This window comes from Anopheles bellator, chromosome 2 (genome assembly GCF_943735745.2).
Source record: "Anopheles bellator chromosome 2, idAnoBellAS_SP24_06.2, whole genome shotgun sequence".
Classification (NCBI taxonomy): domain Eukaryota; kingdom Metazoa; phylum Arthropoda; class Insecta; order Diptera; family Culicidae; genus Anopheles; species Anopheles bellator.
The window spans coordinates 73437149-73450821 of NC_071286.1; the positions used below are offsets into that span (position 1 = coordinate 73437149).

At 50.5% G+C, this 13673-nt stretch overlaps 4 protein-coding genes across 5 annotated transcripts; 3 read left to right on the top strand and 1 right to left on the bottom strand.

The window, feature by feature from the left end:
• Window positions 1-62: 62 nt before the first annotated feature.
• LOC131208021 (uncharacterized) lies at window positions 63-5169 on the top strand. Its single transcript, XM_058200664.1, has 5 exons — window positions 63-322; window positions 388-819; window positions 887-1550; window positions 3158-3206; window positions 3291-5169. The coding sequence occupies exons 1-5, from the start codon at window positions 146-148 to the stop codon at window positions 4636-4638; spliced, it is 2670 nt and encodes an 889-aa protein (XP_058056647.1). The 5' UTR covers window positions 63-145; the 3' UTR covers window positions 4639-5169.
• On the bottom strand, window positions 4565-10250 carry LOC131212516 (WD repeat-containing protein 75). Its single transcript, XM_058206410.1, has 5 exons — window positions 10123-10250; window positions 7649-10047; window positions 7428-7588; window positions 7147-7350; window positions 4565-5091 (listed from the first exon to the last, which is right to left on the bottom strand). The coding sequence occupies exons 1-5, from the start codon at window positions 10212-10214 to the stop codon at window positions 4702-4704; spliced, it is 3246 nt and encodes a 1081-aa protein (XP_058062393.1). The 5' UTR covers window positions 10215-10250; the 3' UTR covers window positions 4565-4701.
• On the top strand, window positions 5492-7112 carry LOC131212517 (uncharacterized). 2 transcript variants are annotated; one of them, XM_058206412.1, is made up of 3 exons: window positions 5492-5586; window positions 5845-6012; window positions 6506-7112. In XM_058206412.1, the coding sequence occupies exons 2-3, from the start codon at window positions 5881-5883 to the stop codon at window positions 6632-6634; spliced, it is 261 nt and encodes an 86-aa protein (XP_058062395.1). In that variant the 5' UTR covers window positions 5492-5586; window positions 5845-5880; the 3' UTR covers window positions 6635-7112. The 2 variants fall into 2 exon arrangements, with proteins under 2 accessions (XP_058062395.1, XP_058062394.1); XM_058206411.1 differs by having other exon boundaries at window positions 5498-5586; window positions 5763-6012.
• A 2158-nt stretch (window positions 10251-12408) lies between the features above and the next one.
• LOC131208022 (nuclear pore complex protein DDB_G0274915) lies at window positions 12409-13544 on the top strand. The gene is made up of 2 exons (XM_058200665.1): window positions 12409-13346; window positions 13496-13544. The coding sequence occupies exons 1-2, from the start codon at window positions 12409-12411 to the stop codon at window positions 13542-13544; spliced, it is 987 nt and encodes a 328-aa protein (XP_058056648.1).
• The last annotated feature ends 129 nt before the right edge of the window (window positions 13545-13673 follow it).

Consider the following 13673-nt stretch of genomic DNA (forward strand, 5'->3'; position numbering starts at 1 on the left):
TGCGTCCATCTCGCGGGCTATCCGAGTGGCGCACGGAACCGGGCGCCCAGTTGAGAGATGTGATCCAGCCGGGATCTACGTCGGGAATTTGAATCAAATTGCTTCTTGGTGGCTTAACGATCGACCGGTCGTGGCGTGTTGTAAAATGGTTTCTTTCAAATCCCTTCTATCAATCGAAGACTGTGAAACGATCATTGATCGTGCGGTGCAGAAAGCGGGCGCCGGGAGAAGCTTCAAAATCGTATCGTACAATGCGGACCTCATACCGGGACAACCTGGATACGTTAGCGCCTACTACTTTCTCAATATCCGATTCCAAAGTGTAAGATCTACCGATTTTGATCGGTCACCTGGCAGCATCTTACATATTTCGACATCTGAATTTAGGATGACGGTCCAGTCGAAGCGAGGCGTTTCTTCGTCAAAACCTTACCGTACCACGACGCTCAGTTGACGGACATTATGGAACGGCTTGGTCTCTTCCGAAAGGAAGCTGCGTTGTACAATAAACTGCACGCTCGGTACACGCGTGACCCGGCAAAGGTGATCAAGTGGGCCCCCGATTGTTATCTGGGTCGACGGGAACTGATCGTGCTAGAAGATCTTTCAAACGACCGTTACCGAACGTTGCCATTTCAAAAACCGTTCAACGAGCAACACATGAAGCTGATTTATGAACGACTCGCACAGATGCACGCATGCTCGATCGAGTTCGAAATTAACCAGCTTGGCGGCCGATCAATGGGTGCACTGTACGGGGACGCACTGTTTGAGTCAACGTTTACCCCGGGAAGTGATTGGTTTGTGGCGGGACTGAAGGTATTTGCCAACCCCGTCGTCGTTGTACTTTGGACGTTTCGCTAATAGTGTTCCTCTCGATGCGCAGGGTATACTGGCGGTTGCACTAGAAAGAAGCCACCATTCGAAGGATGCAGCCAAACGGGCAACGATCAACGGTCACATATGGGAGCGAATGGAGCGAATCTACACGCTGACCCAGGAGACCGATCAGTTCCGCTCGGCCGTGGTACATCGCGATCTGTGGTTCAACAATTTTATGTTCACGTTCAACGAAGACGACACCGAATGCGACACACCGACGGGCTGCGTTTTGATCGATTTCCAGCTGGCACACTATCTGCCTCCGGCCGTCGATTTTGTGTGCGCCCTTTATCTACTGACCGATCGTGCCCATCGCGATCGGTACGAAAGGAGTTACGTCGACTTTTATCACAACTGCCTGCTGCAGAAGCTGGCCAATCTCGGGATCTCGGATGGATCAGTTCTGTTGTCTAAAGCGCAGTTTGAGGACAGCTTGGAACACTATAAGCTCCTGGGGCTCGTATGGACCGGTGTTCTGCACGGGTTTGTAAACTTCCCGGACGGTGTAATGGAACGGCTGCACCGGGATGACCCGGCCACGTACACGCGCATGTCGATCGACAATCGGAATGATTTTATTCTCAAGTATTACGATTGCGACCGATTCTATCGCGACCGGATGGGGGACGTCGTGAACGAGCTGCTGGAGTATTTGTTTGATTTCCGTTAACAATATCTAGTTGCCATCGGTGGCAAATAAATGCCTGTTGCGCAATTCGGCCTTCTTTTTTCTTATAAAGCGTCAATTAGATCCCGTATAATTCCCGTGAGCCTTTCTCGGTACGCGGAATGATCGCGCAAAACTTGCAAACACATTTGAATTTTGGCCGCTCCACTGAAGCTGTTGTAGCACTCGGCGGAAGAAAAGATTCGATCCACGCTGCTCCGGGGCAGCAACGTGACGTGATTCATGAGAAAGTTGTCAATCAGCGCCGAGGTCCGGTATCGGCGACAAGATTGAAGAAAGGATTCACGCGGAAACAATTGGTTCACATCGCTCTGCGGCAAATGTTGCAGCAATTCACATTCCATCCGTCGCCAGTAAAACTCCAGCAGTTCGTTGTAATGCGCACGACGAAACCGGCCCGTGGTTGTTAGCGTGATAAGCATGGCGACATCGTACGCCGGTGGTGCGTAGCGCGTGAACTGGAAATCGATAATCAAACACTCGCGCGGTGGCCCCGCTGTGTCGTAGCGAAACATCACATTGCTGGCCCACAAATCTCCGTGGCAAGCCACGTTCCGGTGTTCGGCGGAGGGTTTCACGAGTTCATAGATTTGCAGCACGAACGGGGGCAACTTTTGCAGGATCGTGTCCAGCCGCGGGTTATCCTTTTCCGTTACCCGGACCAGCGCCAGCAGCACGTCGATGGCATTTTCCAGCTCTTGCACCCTTGGATTATCCTCCTTTCGGATCCAAGCGTTTTCATCCAACACCCCGGGGACGAGCTGCGGCAAACTAGAGCCCGTGTCGGTCTCGAGGAGCAGGGCAGCGGAATGAAACTTTGCCAGCGCCTGTAGCGCCGATTCTAGGTGTGGCCTATCGAAAATACCCATCGCATCGGTGGGCTTCGTACGGAAGCCTTGAGCTTGAAGATTCTCCAGCACCAGAGCACGGCCATCCGGGTCGCGAGCATAGAAGCCGTGCGGAGCAAAGCGCGAATAGCGAGCCAATCGGGGAAGCAAACTCCGATACACATTCGCTTCCTTGCGGGCCGTTCTGATCGCTTGCAGGTACTGTGTTAGGGCCGGTATTGTTGAGGGCGCAGCTTTTAGGAACAGCACTGCGACCGGGGATGATACGCTGGCTTCATCGTTCCTCCCGTACAGCTCCAGTATGAAGTGGTCCCCAAGGTAGCCGACTCGAGTGTTCGCAAACGACCGCACTCGAGCGTGAATCGGGAAGGCAGCGACATCGAATGACTCGTTTTTCCATTCCAAATATTTACGCAAAATTGACTGCAAATCCTCCTGGGTTATACCGAACGTTGGCAGGTCGAGCGTGACTTTCCCGTCCATCTCAACAAAGGCGCGGCTGATAACTGGTTATAAACGGCGGATTGGGAGACCCGCCGTTCTAAACTACGTGCCCTCTCGTACTGACGCTAGTGTTAGTGAATGGGGGATGATGAACGCTGCTGGACATAATTGGACGGAATCTGAACCCGTCCCCGTGTATTGGTGGTTTAATGGAGGACAGATAAGCACTACCAACGGCAGGCACAGCTATTCCATTTGTTCGTTTGATACACACCTTTTTGTGTTTTCATTCTAGTGTTTCGAATCGTACGGTACCGGCCACTCGCGAGCAACGTGACTCAAAAGTACGCGCCATAAATAGGGATTGGGCTGTAGAAGACGTGCCGTAAATTATCATTAAAACGTCACTTTCTGTATCTGTTGCTCAGATGTGCCGGCGAGAGGCCGCAGTACGTTAGTTGCTTTGAAAGTGAAACAATCGGAATGCCTCCCAGACTGAGCGACAGGGAATTACGCCAAATTGTGCACAATTCCTACATCGGGCGTGGCCACACCGTTGAGGCGGATGAAATAGACATCAAATCGTGGACCATCGAACCATTCAGTGCAACCCGAATCGGATTCTTGGGTGACCACTATACGCTGAAAGTTGTGTTTTGTACGCAAAGATCCGACACCACCGGAACACCGGAGTGTGAGGAGCAGTATTTTGTGAAATCGCTACCGGAAGGAATGCCCAGCTTCACCCGGTACTTGTCGGAAATTAGAACCTTTTCGAAAGAAACCGCCATTTACCGGGAACTGATGCCGCAGCTGCAAAGCTGCTCCTACGGTGCCCGATTTGCACCGCGTAGCTTCCTTCGGGACGATCGTCGTGATGATGTGCTCGTGTTTGAAGATTTATCATTGCAAGGCTTTCGAGTGCGGTCGCAAACGTTTGACTTACCACATCTTAAGCAAGCACTGCGAGCCCTGGCCAGACTGCAAGCGGCAGGAATCCGGCTGGAGCAAGCACGGGGGCACTCCGTGGCGCAGCTGTATCCACAGCTGGTGGCGGAAAATTCTTGGCTCCAGCAAGAGGGCTATCCCCGGGTGGCCGAACTGGAGGACAACATCCGGTGTCTGGTGGCGTACGCCAGGGAGTTGTATGCCGGCGAAGAACGATGCAATCGACTGCTCGAAAGTCTACCGGAAACGATGCGACAAATCTACGAATTGGTGCAACCTTCGAAAACCTACCGAAATGTGTTCAGCCACGCGGACCTGTGGAACAATAATTTGATGTTTCGATACGAGGGTAGTACCGGCAGCCATCCGATCGAGTGTGTGCTGGTTGATTTTCAACTGGCACGGCAGGTGCCACCGGCGTATGATTTCAACATGCTTGTAACACTTACCACCGCTGGCCATCGGACGTTTCTGCGGAACCACTGGACTCATCTGCAAAGCTTTTTCTATCACTCCCTCAAAACGGAGCTGGCCGAGATGTCGGGGGGCGAACTTTCGGTGGAAACCTTCGTGACGCCGGCAGATTTTCACAGGTCCTGCGAGCACTACCGGAAAGCTGCGGCGCTGGACAGTTTCATCATTAACTACGTGGTAAAGTTGCCCAAAGGGTGCTTGGATGAAACATTCTCAACGCCCGAACTGTACGATGCGTTCGTCGGCGAGAACAAGAGTCGACAAATGCTAGAGCTACTACGATCGCACGGCGAGTACCGGGAAACTATGAAAGATATTATTGACAATATTGTTGAAATATTTCAACTTGGATAACACGGACAAGGCGTAAAACGTAAAGTTTACATCTAATTTACAAAGTTTGTAGCAGCTGGTCCGCTATTCAAACGCTATATCAAACGGTTCGGCAAGCACCTTCCGCAACTTTGAATCCTGCGAACTGTCGGCGGCAGAAGCATAGTTTTGTTTCGCACGCTGAACCACCTCCAGGGTCACCTTACGGGCCCTGATTTTTTCCTTCAAACCAACGGCACCATTCTGCTGCACCGCCTCGTCGCCAGCGTCGCTGGCATCATCCGAGAAATCACTATCAAACCCATCCTGCTGCTGCTGCTGCACGTTGTTATGTGCCGCCTCCGCCGCCGCCGCCGCCGCCGCCGCCGCCGCCGTGTCCTTCGTGCGTTTTTCCTCCACGATGAGCAGCGATCGAAGGAAGTCCTTGCACAGCAAACTTATCGGGGCCATCGTGTGCGATGAAGACGAAACGATCTGCAAAAGAAGTGCATCGAACGAATGAATGAGCGAATCGAGCGCGTATCTGTTGCTGACAATTGACATGGAAGGGTGATAAGCCCGCGTATATTTTATATAAGCCAAATAAAAGCGTATCGTCTTCTATCTTTAATAGATGGAAAGAAAATCCAAACTCCAGACACAATAGTGCCAATAGAGGGGGCGCGCGCGCCAGCAGGTAGTAACAAACACAACCGGCCAACAATAACAACCTCGACGCGAGGTTCATCAGCAATCGGCAAATAACATCACCATCGCGCGAACGGGACGACGACGGGTGGACGAATGCTTACAGTTGCGCACTCGTCGTCGTCGCCACCGCCGCCGCAACCGCTGCTATGTTGCCGAGTGTGGCTATAAAAGCGGGAACCGGAATTGCGATAGACGATCAATCACTTCTAGTTAGTCAATCCTGGTGCGTTAGAGCGAGCACTCCCTCTGTTGTTGGCGATCCTTTTTTCCTTGTCCTTGGTGAGTGTTCTTGGTGCTAGGTCAAAACGACAAAAGGTTCCTATTATTTGACGCTTTGTTCAAATTCAAACTGACCTCCTTCGCTTGGAGGTCATTAATTTTCGGTGTTTGTAAAGTGTGCGGCGTGTTCGCTTTCAAATTAAAACACGCGTTTGTTTTTCACGTTCCAAAATCAGACGTTGCCGCCACCGAACCGAACGAGCGTTTAGTTACCAAAAACGGAATTAATATTGGATTCAAAAATAAAACATAATTTAGGTCATCAGGAGATTGCCCGCTACCAGACAACACAATATGAACATTTATGGGCTGCTCGTATCGCTGCTGATTGCGATTTGCACCTTAGGTGCGGGCACAACCGTACGCGCCTGGCCCGTCACTAGTCCCGAGCTGCTGGACAGCCTTATCTTTGCCGATCCGGAAGAGGTACGTACGAGCGGCGTAGAGAACAGGGTTTGGAAGCCAGAAACCGAGCCAGACCGGAATGAAGCATTAGTCGGGGGGCCACAATTAGAGGATAATAACGACACCGTCGTCGAGTTGTCTTACAAAAAACTAATCACGCACACTCTTGATAACGGATCCGGCCCTCTCGGTTGGAGTTTATAAAAGAAAGACGGGTGTTTGGTGCGATAGCGCGAAAGATGAAAAGAAAATGACCTAGCTCTCGCGTGAAGTAGTTTTGGTATATTTTTAGTCACCCCTTGTTTACGAACCAATCAACGCTAAGCATCAACAGGAATGAAGCCGAGCTTATTTACATAAACAATCACGCGATCTGCGTGCGGGTCGATTTCGGGTCGACGGTTCTGGCCTTTCTCGACGGGACCTGCCAGGACCATGCAACGAATCGAATCATTTGCAGATTTCCACCCACCGTAACAGTCCAATCTCGCTTTCTCTCTTTCTGTCCCCGTAGGCAGCCGCAACGATGCGGGAAGTACCTCAATGGCACTGTCTGCGTTACTTCAAGCATGACATACACCTTATGCGCCGTTGCCGCAACTACCGGCTACACATGCTGCGCCGCCCGAACGATATGATGTAAAACAGGAGGAGGACAACAAGATGGACCCGCAGGAGGTCAGCAGCTGGCTGGCTCGCTGACCTGGTGGTTCCAGCTGCCTTCCTGTATTAGCCTGTCAATGCCACAGTTTTTCCTTCAACTCGTTTTTCTCCCGCATGACTTGAAGGTGCACGATTGCGGTCAAGAAATTCAAAATTAGTTTTCGCTTGTCTTCATCGAGCACGAAGGAGACAATCGTTAACAGACCGTGCTTTAAGAAGCACGTTATACAACATATTAACTCCGGCTCCGGAGACACCGAGGGGGCATCGATGGCATCCTTTTGAGTTTCCACAAGTTTCCCCTAGAAACGACAGCCCTGTAGATTGATAGGAACTAAAGCACGAGACGCTGATATCGACGAATCTCACAGGACAAGCCAGCGCGTGATGACTTATTTTATCAAAACGAAGGAATGCGCAGTGTAGCTTCATTCGTAGCCTCTTAATCGTGTTACTAAATAAACGATTATATAAAAAACGCGTGTCACTTACGTCTTTGACTGCCGACTTTCCAGTCACTCCGATAATGGTCCCAGGGCGAATACCTGCACCGGTTCGTTGCACGCTGCTTCCGGCGGACTGCTTGGCCAGCAGTGCCGCAAATTGTGTGCTGGGACCCATCACTGACTCGTTCATGCACACCGAGGTCGGACCGAGTGATTCTTCGTCGTTATCCGACACGAGATGAAGCAGTTCCTGGACAGAGTGATTGATCGGATAAGTTAGTGAGTGCCACGGAAACGGCTACGAAAATGGTGCTAAAAGGATATTACCTGTTTTTCATTGAGGAAAAATAGCTGCGACGTCGCTTGCCAATCTACGTTGAACGATTGCGACCGAGGGTAGCGTCTTGGAACCCAGACCGCACCGAACACTTTCGGCAGTGCGACCCGGTGGTACAGGGGCATCGGTATGTTGGGTAGAAACACGTACACTGGAGAAAGAGGGGAACAAATATTAGTGCCATTCCGTCTTCGTAATGTAAACCGCATACATTCATTGTCCTTCGTGAACGTTGCAATCAAGTTGGTGAACGGATCCAGCGCGATCTGTTCGATGGAGAGCGCCACCGACACCTGGAGCTTCAGTGAAAGCAAATTCCACACCAGCAGCCGGTTGGCTGTACACACGAGGACCAGGTGCGAATACTGGCCGTAGCAGAATAGGACGCTTTCGATCTGTGCAAAACTCTTCACGGATGCCACGTGTTTGCCAGCGCTGTGATCCTCCACCCGGGGAGGATCATCGTTCTTGTCTGAAATTTCACCAGAAAACACCTTCGCCAGGCTACCCTCGAACGGCACGGTGGCCGTTCGGCACCGGTTAAAGTTGTGCCACTTCTGTAGAGCCCGGAACCGGGTGTTCGTGCTCAGATTGCGCGCGAGCCGCTGCAACCGCCTTTTTGCCGCTTTTCTGCCCCGGCTGGAGGTTTGCAGTTTCTGTTCCAGTTTGCGCTTCATGTTGCCACTTGTGCGACATCCGATTCTTAGTCTGTAGAACAGTTCCGATTTTTCCGACAGGCTGATTCGGCTACTGGCCTGTGCTTTTTGGAGGATCGATTTTTTGTGCTCGTCTGAAATGACGCCGGATCCGTCGGCCGGATTGCCAGTGCACAGCATTCGAGATGACGGCCCCTTACGACGTTTGCCGGTTACGTTCTGAAACAGGGACACTTTCGACCCGCCACCACCGCCCTTAATAAGATCGACGATCTCGGTAATGATCTTGCTGCGCGCTTCCTCGTAATGGTTCCGGTTCCGTTTGGCCCCTTGCTCGGTCGCGTTCGGAAGGACCACGACGGCACGGTTGACACACCCATCGTAGCCACTGGGGGCCGAGAGGGCACACTTTAGCTGCAGGGTGTCCGTGTTCCAAGCGCACAGCACATTCCCGCAGCCAGCGGCCAGCAGAGAGCCGTCCTGCGAGAAGGAAATGGACCGAATGGGCAAATTACGGTGCTGCACGGTACCAACGCATGTCCACACCAGCTTTTCGCCGCCACCCGTCGTTTGAATCTCTTCCACCGCCCACAGCTTGATACGCCGATCGCAGCTACCGGCCGTTGCACAGTGGGCGTCCCGTTCGCGGCTGGCACTGGAGAACTCGGCACCGCAAACGCCTCCCAGATGGACGTTCTCGATGTTGGTGCTCAGTGAATAGGTTTGTCGTGACTCATCGTACTTCCAAAACTTGAGCCGAGTTTCGTTCGAATTGTAGTGATCGCTCCAGTGTTCGACCGTGGCCAGCCAGTGCGCACTGATGGCCACATTCGTGACCACCGTGTTGTAGATCACGGAACGATCTTCATTCGTGTTATAATTCCGCAGCGTAATGTCCAGCGTGTACAGCAGACTGTTGGTGTACGTTGAGTAGAACTGGATGCAACCTACACGGCCATTCAGCACGATTGCCTGTGTGCGCGGATTCGTGCGCAAGCCGACGGGAAAAAGGGTCGCCCCCGGGACATCGTTCGATATCTTGGAAAAGCTTTGCACCGTCGTGATCGGTTTGTTGAGTGCATTCAGCAGCTGGATGCTGTTGTCGGCCGTGCACAGAGCGACTTTGAGGTTTTCTGGGGCCACCGCTACATGCACCACACTGTCGGTAAGACGTGGGATAATGTCCGTTTTCTGGCGGTCTCCAATCTTCCACTTGATCACCACCCGCTCGAGCCCACCGGAGTAGAAATGGGTGCCACTGCTGGAAAAGGCCAGACATTGCACCGGATGGGGATGCCAGTGGTACGTTTCGAATATGGGCCTGCCTGCCTCCAGAAAGTTTCGATAGAGCACCACGCGTCCCAGCGTGTCACCGATGGCCACGATCGGCTCCGTCGGATGGCAGTCTAGCAACACTGGCTGCACGCGGCTACAGTGGGGCCGACTTTCGACGAATGGTTTCCCTTTCAACGTCACCCAGTACCACCGGCAGCCGGCGATGTAGGCGAAGTAATTTAATCCACGTCCACCGGGAGCCATCACGATACGCACTTCCTTTTCATCCGTAACTTCTTCACCGAGCAATAATACATTGACCACTTCGAGCACACTTCGAGTGTGTGGGCAGTAATGCACAAATTGTCTCCGTGTGCGGGTCCCATACAACAAAAACGTAAAACTATCGTTCTGACCGTACAGTGCGTGAAACGATTCGACGGTAAAATTTTTAACCTTCAGCACCTCGAATTTTTCATGGAAAACACCGGAACCAATCTTCCACGACAAGATCAGCCCGTCGACGGTGCAAGCGTAAATGTACTTGCTCTCAGAGTGCTGCTCGGCAACCATGCCAACCAGGTGGCTATCGTTCACCGTGTTTTCATAGCTACGGACGAATTCGCCCGTGTTGGCGCTGAACGCTTGGATGCTGCTTTCGTGGATAACAAATAGAAGGCTAAAATGAGACAGTGGGCAAAATGTGTCAATATGAATAAAGAATCACCAGACATTTGGTCAAGCGGATTCCTACTTTCCGTCGGGCGAGAAAAGTGGAGGGCAGCGCACCAACGACCCGCCGGCAATGCGCCGAATGCGCAGCCCATCGTTAGCAGTTTCCTCCATCTCCGGACTTGGGTCTGCCGGTGGTTTCTTCGTCGGTTTCAGGTGCTTTCCGTTCGTCTCGCTTTTCACAGTCTTTGCAGAGTCCATACACATTACTAAGCTAGGAGAAATGTACTAATTTTCGTGCACGAAAACCACTAATACTCCACACGCGTGCGGCACAATGTAAACACACCGAGCATGGCGAGAGGTGCAGAATGTGAGGTTAGCTGTCAATGGCAGCGCACCAGTGACAGTGCGTGAAACATAAACAAACCGTGTGGCAATTAAATATTGAGACCTCTAAACGGTTTTCTTAGTTCTTTAAATCATGCTTATCATATTCCAAAAAAAATTTAATGGCATCCGCATGGAATCCATCGAAAATAAATGAATGAAGTGTAACGGATGAATCGAATTGTATACTTCTTATGGCGTTGATTTTTTATGTTTGATTAGAGTTGTTTATGTGAGAACTTAACTAGGAAAAATATAACACTTGGACAAAATTATGCGCCTTAAAACATAATAACAAGCACGGCTCGGGCAAGGTATGGAAACTTAAGACTTCCCGTTGGCATAGCTCTTCTCCGTTCTCCGACTTTCGCTGCAATTTCTACTCTCTCCTCAGAATCTCATAGCCCGGCATCTTCGGAGCATAAAACCATCTGAACTCTCCGTCATTTTCCTCTATAAATTTACCACATCCGTCGGACTTACCTGCTAGTAGTGCTCAATTCATTATTGCCACCGGTCGTGCGCGTTCGTTGGTGTGCTTTCGCTCAAGTCGTTGGATCGTTCGGAGTTCGGAGCACGATCCTGAACCGGGGCACGATTGATAGTAAGTTATCAGATCGTTTACTAATTCTGAAAGCGCGACTGAAAGATCAAAAAGAGCAAGCAAGTTAAACCAAAACTTTTCTTAAAATAGGAAATTCAAATTGAGATATGTTGTGAGATTGAGAAACCCTTTTTAAAACATTCGCTGATCAGTTTTGGAACTTCAAAGAACAAATGAGAGGTACTGCTTTTAGATCAATGTTTTTGTGGGTAACGAGAAGAACACAGAGTGTCGCCAGAAAGTGTCTTTTTGCTTTGTAAAGCTCTAAAGAGCCGTTCTTCGGCATGGACAAGGAAGTATGGAAACGCAGAAAAGAGCCATTTCGTGGCAAAATAATCTCATGATCTAGTGTTGACCTGCTATGCTGAAGTATGTTCCTTCAACATTTCTTTGTGTCCCCTAGAGGTTCGCGTCCCGATTCGTGTTGTTGCAAACTGGGCAAACAAATGTTTGCCGCACCAAATGTGTTTTTGTGATCTTTTGCAGCTTGCAAGGATAGGTTAACTATTGGTACAAAAAATTGTTTTACTGTTACACTGATCGTATTGTGATAAATATCGCGATCGCGAGTGTTGGTAATGAGATGTCGCCGTTGTCGGAACACGCAACGGACTTCCATCTTGCCGGGAATCGAATGCAGCCTTTTCTCAGCCGGCACAGATAGCAAAACACGTAGCAGATTTTAGAATACAATAGAACGAGAGCTCCTTCTTAACATATTATATTATGCGGTGCCATAGAAAAATTTACATTGTGACAGCATTTCTCCGTTGTTTTTTCTTGGGCCAAAAAAATGGTTCGTTGCTGGCCCTAATACATTACAGGCCGGCAGTGGCTAGCAGCAGCTTCGTAGAGTAGAAAGAACCGATTTCATTTCCGCTACAAAGTACCGTTAAAAGAATCTCTAGAGCAATCAAAACCTTCCGGTGAGCTTATAATGTTTTAACCACATTGTTTTCATACGCCAAAGCCTTCCCCCTTTAAATGGGCTGGCCATCATCTTCTCATAATGTGAATCGCTCGGACCTTTCCTTTAGCCGTCTAAACCTGATTTAGCGGGTGTGCTGACTGCCAGATAAAGGTCGAAACACATTTCTCTCGAGAACGACCTGGAACGGTGGACAATAAGTGCGAAGAAAAGAAACACCTAGCTACATGAAAACCAGATTCTCACAGAATTAACATTTCTTTCCTTTCGCGTTCCGTTTTTCGCGCGAATTGCTCGAGCGCGCGCTCGTGGAGAGATTAACCGCTACATTGGGGCTACTTTGGACATTTCATTTCTTGGCCCGTTTGTTTCATTGCTCACAGCGCGAGAGCCTCTTGACAAGACCGCGATCGGGGCTAAGAAGCAGAAGTGCAGCCCAGTACACGATGTCCCAATTTACGTCCCATGTGCACGTGAGCCTATCACTTGCGTTGCTAGCGATCGCGCTCTGTACGATCGATGGATCACCGTCCACCGCATCATATAATCCGGAAGCGAAAGCAAGAAAACAGAACAACGATAATTCGGCCACAGCCAGCCCCACTACTCACGGCGGTAGACCGTCGCTTACAACGTACGATCAGCGCCAGAATGGCAAGTACAACATTCACGTCAACATTAAAGATGTGAAAATAATTGCGGTGGACGGTGAGAATCTGGAGGGCAATTTAGGGGATGACACCGTGTACGACTACGGAGACTACGATTACGATCCTGCTCATCTGACCATCAGTCCGTTACCGATCTTTGGTTCCGGCTCCGTGTCCATCACAAAGCCACCTAAATCCACTACGAAAGCACCATTCACCACGACAACTACTACGACTACGACCAAGCAACCCAATGCTCAGTCGAGTTCTACCGGAAGTGGTTCTTCTAGTACCATGGATAGCACAACATCTACGACCGAGCCGGCAACCACTACCTTGACCCTTGCAGTGCCCGTGAAAAATGATATGGCGAAACCGCATCTGAAGACGAATGATAGTTCATCGTCAGTTCAGCATGATCAGCCCGCGGCCACTGACCAATCCGTCACCGCCACCAGCACAGCATCGGACCCACCATCGAGTAATATAATCGTGATCAAACCAACCCCATCGCCGATACATTACGATTATCAGGAAATCCCGGTACAGGTGATAGTGGATCCTATAGTACGGCCAAAGTACCGCAGCACTAGCAATCATCAGGTTGTGTTTCCACACTCGGTGGCATTCCATCGCCAGCACGATCGGTACCCGATTCGAAGAAGTTCGATCCAATGCCACGAAGGAGAATATCGTGATCGCGAGGGAAACTGTCGGGCACGCCGGTCAGGCATGTAAGTTGAGCGATGGAATTAGCAAAATTAACAATAATGGCGCCTGTCGCAGGATTGAGCTGCGCCGGTCCGCATCGGTGAACTCTGGTGTGAGACTCATTTCTTTTACTTTATTTTTATCACTTCGATTACAATGTCCGTCGTTGCAGCCTAAAACTGTTCCGCTTGTTATCATCGCTGAACGAGAAAAATGACTGAATGAGGACCAATGCGAATGTACTAAATTCCGAGTCCGTGCCCCCGACTTGATGACTGGGAAATGTTTTTTCCACGCCGCCTGCCCGACGCTGTAGGACTGTGGGGAAGGCGTTTTTGATTTGTCAAGAT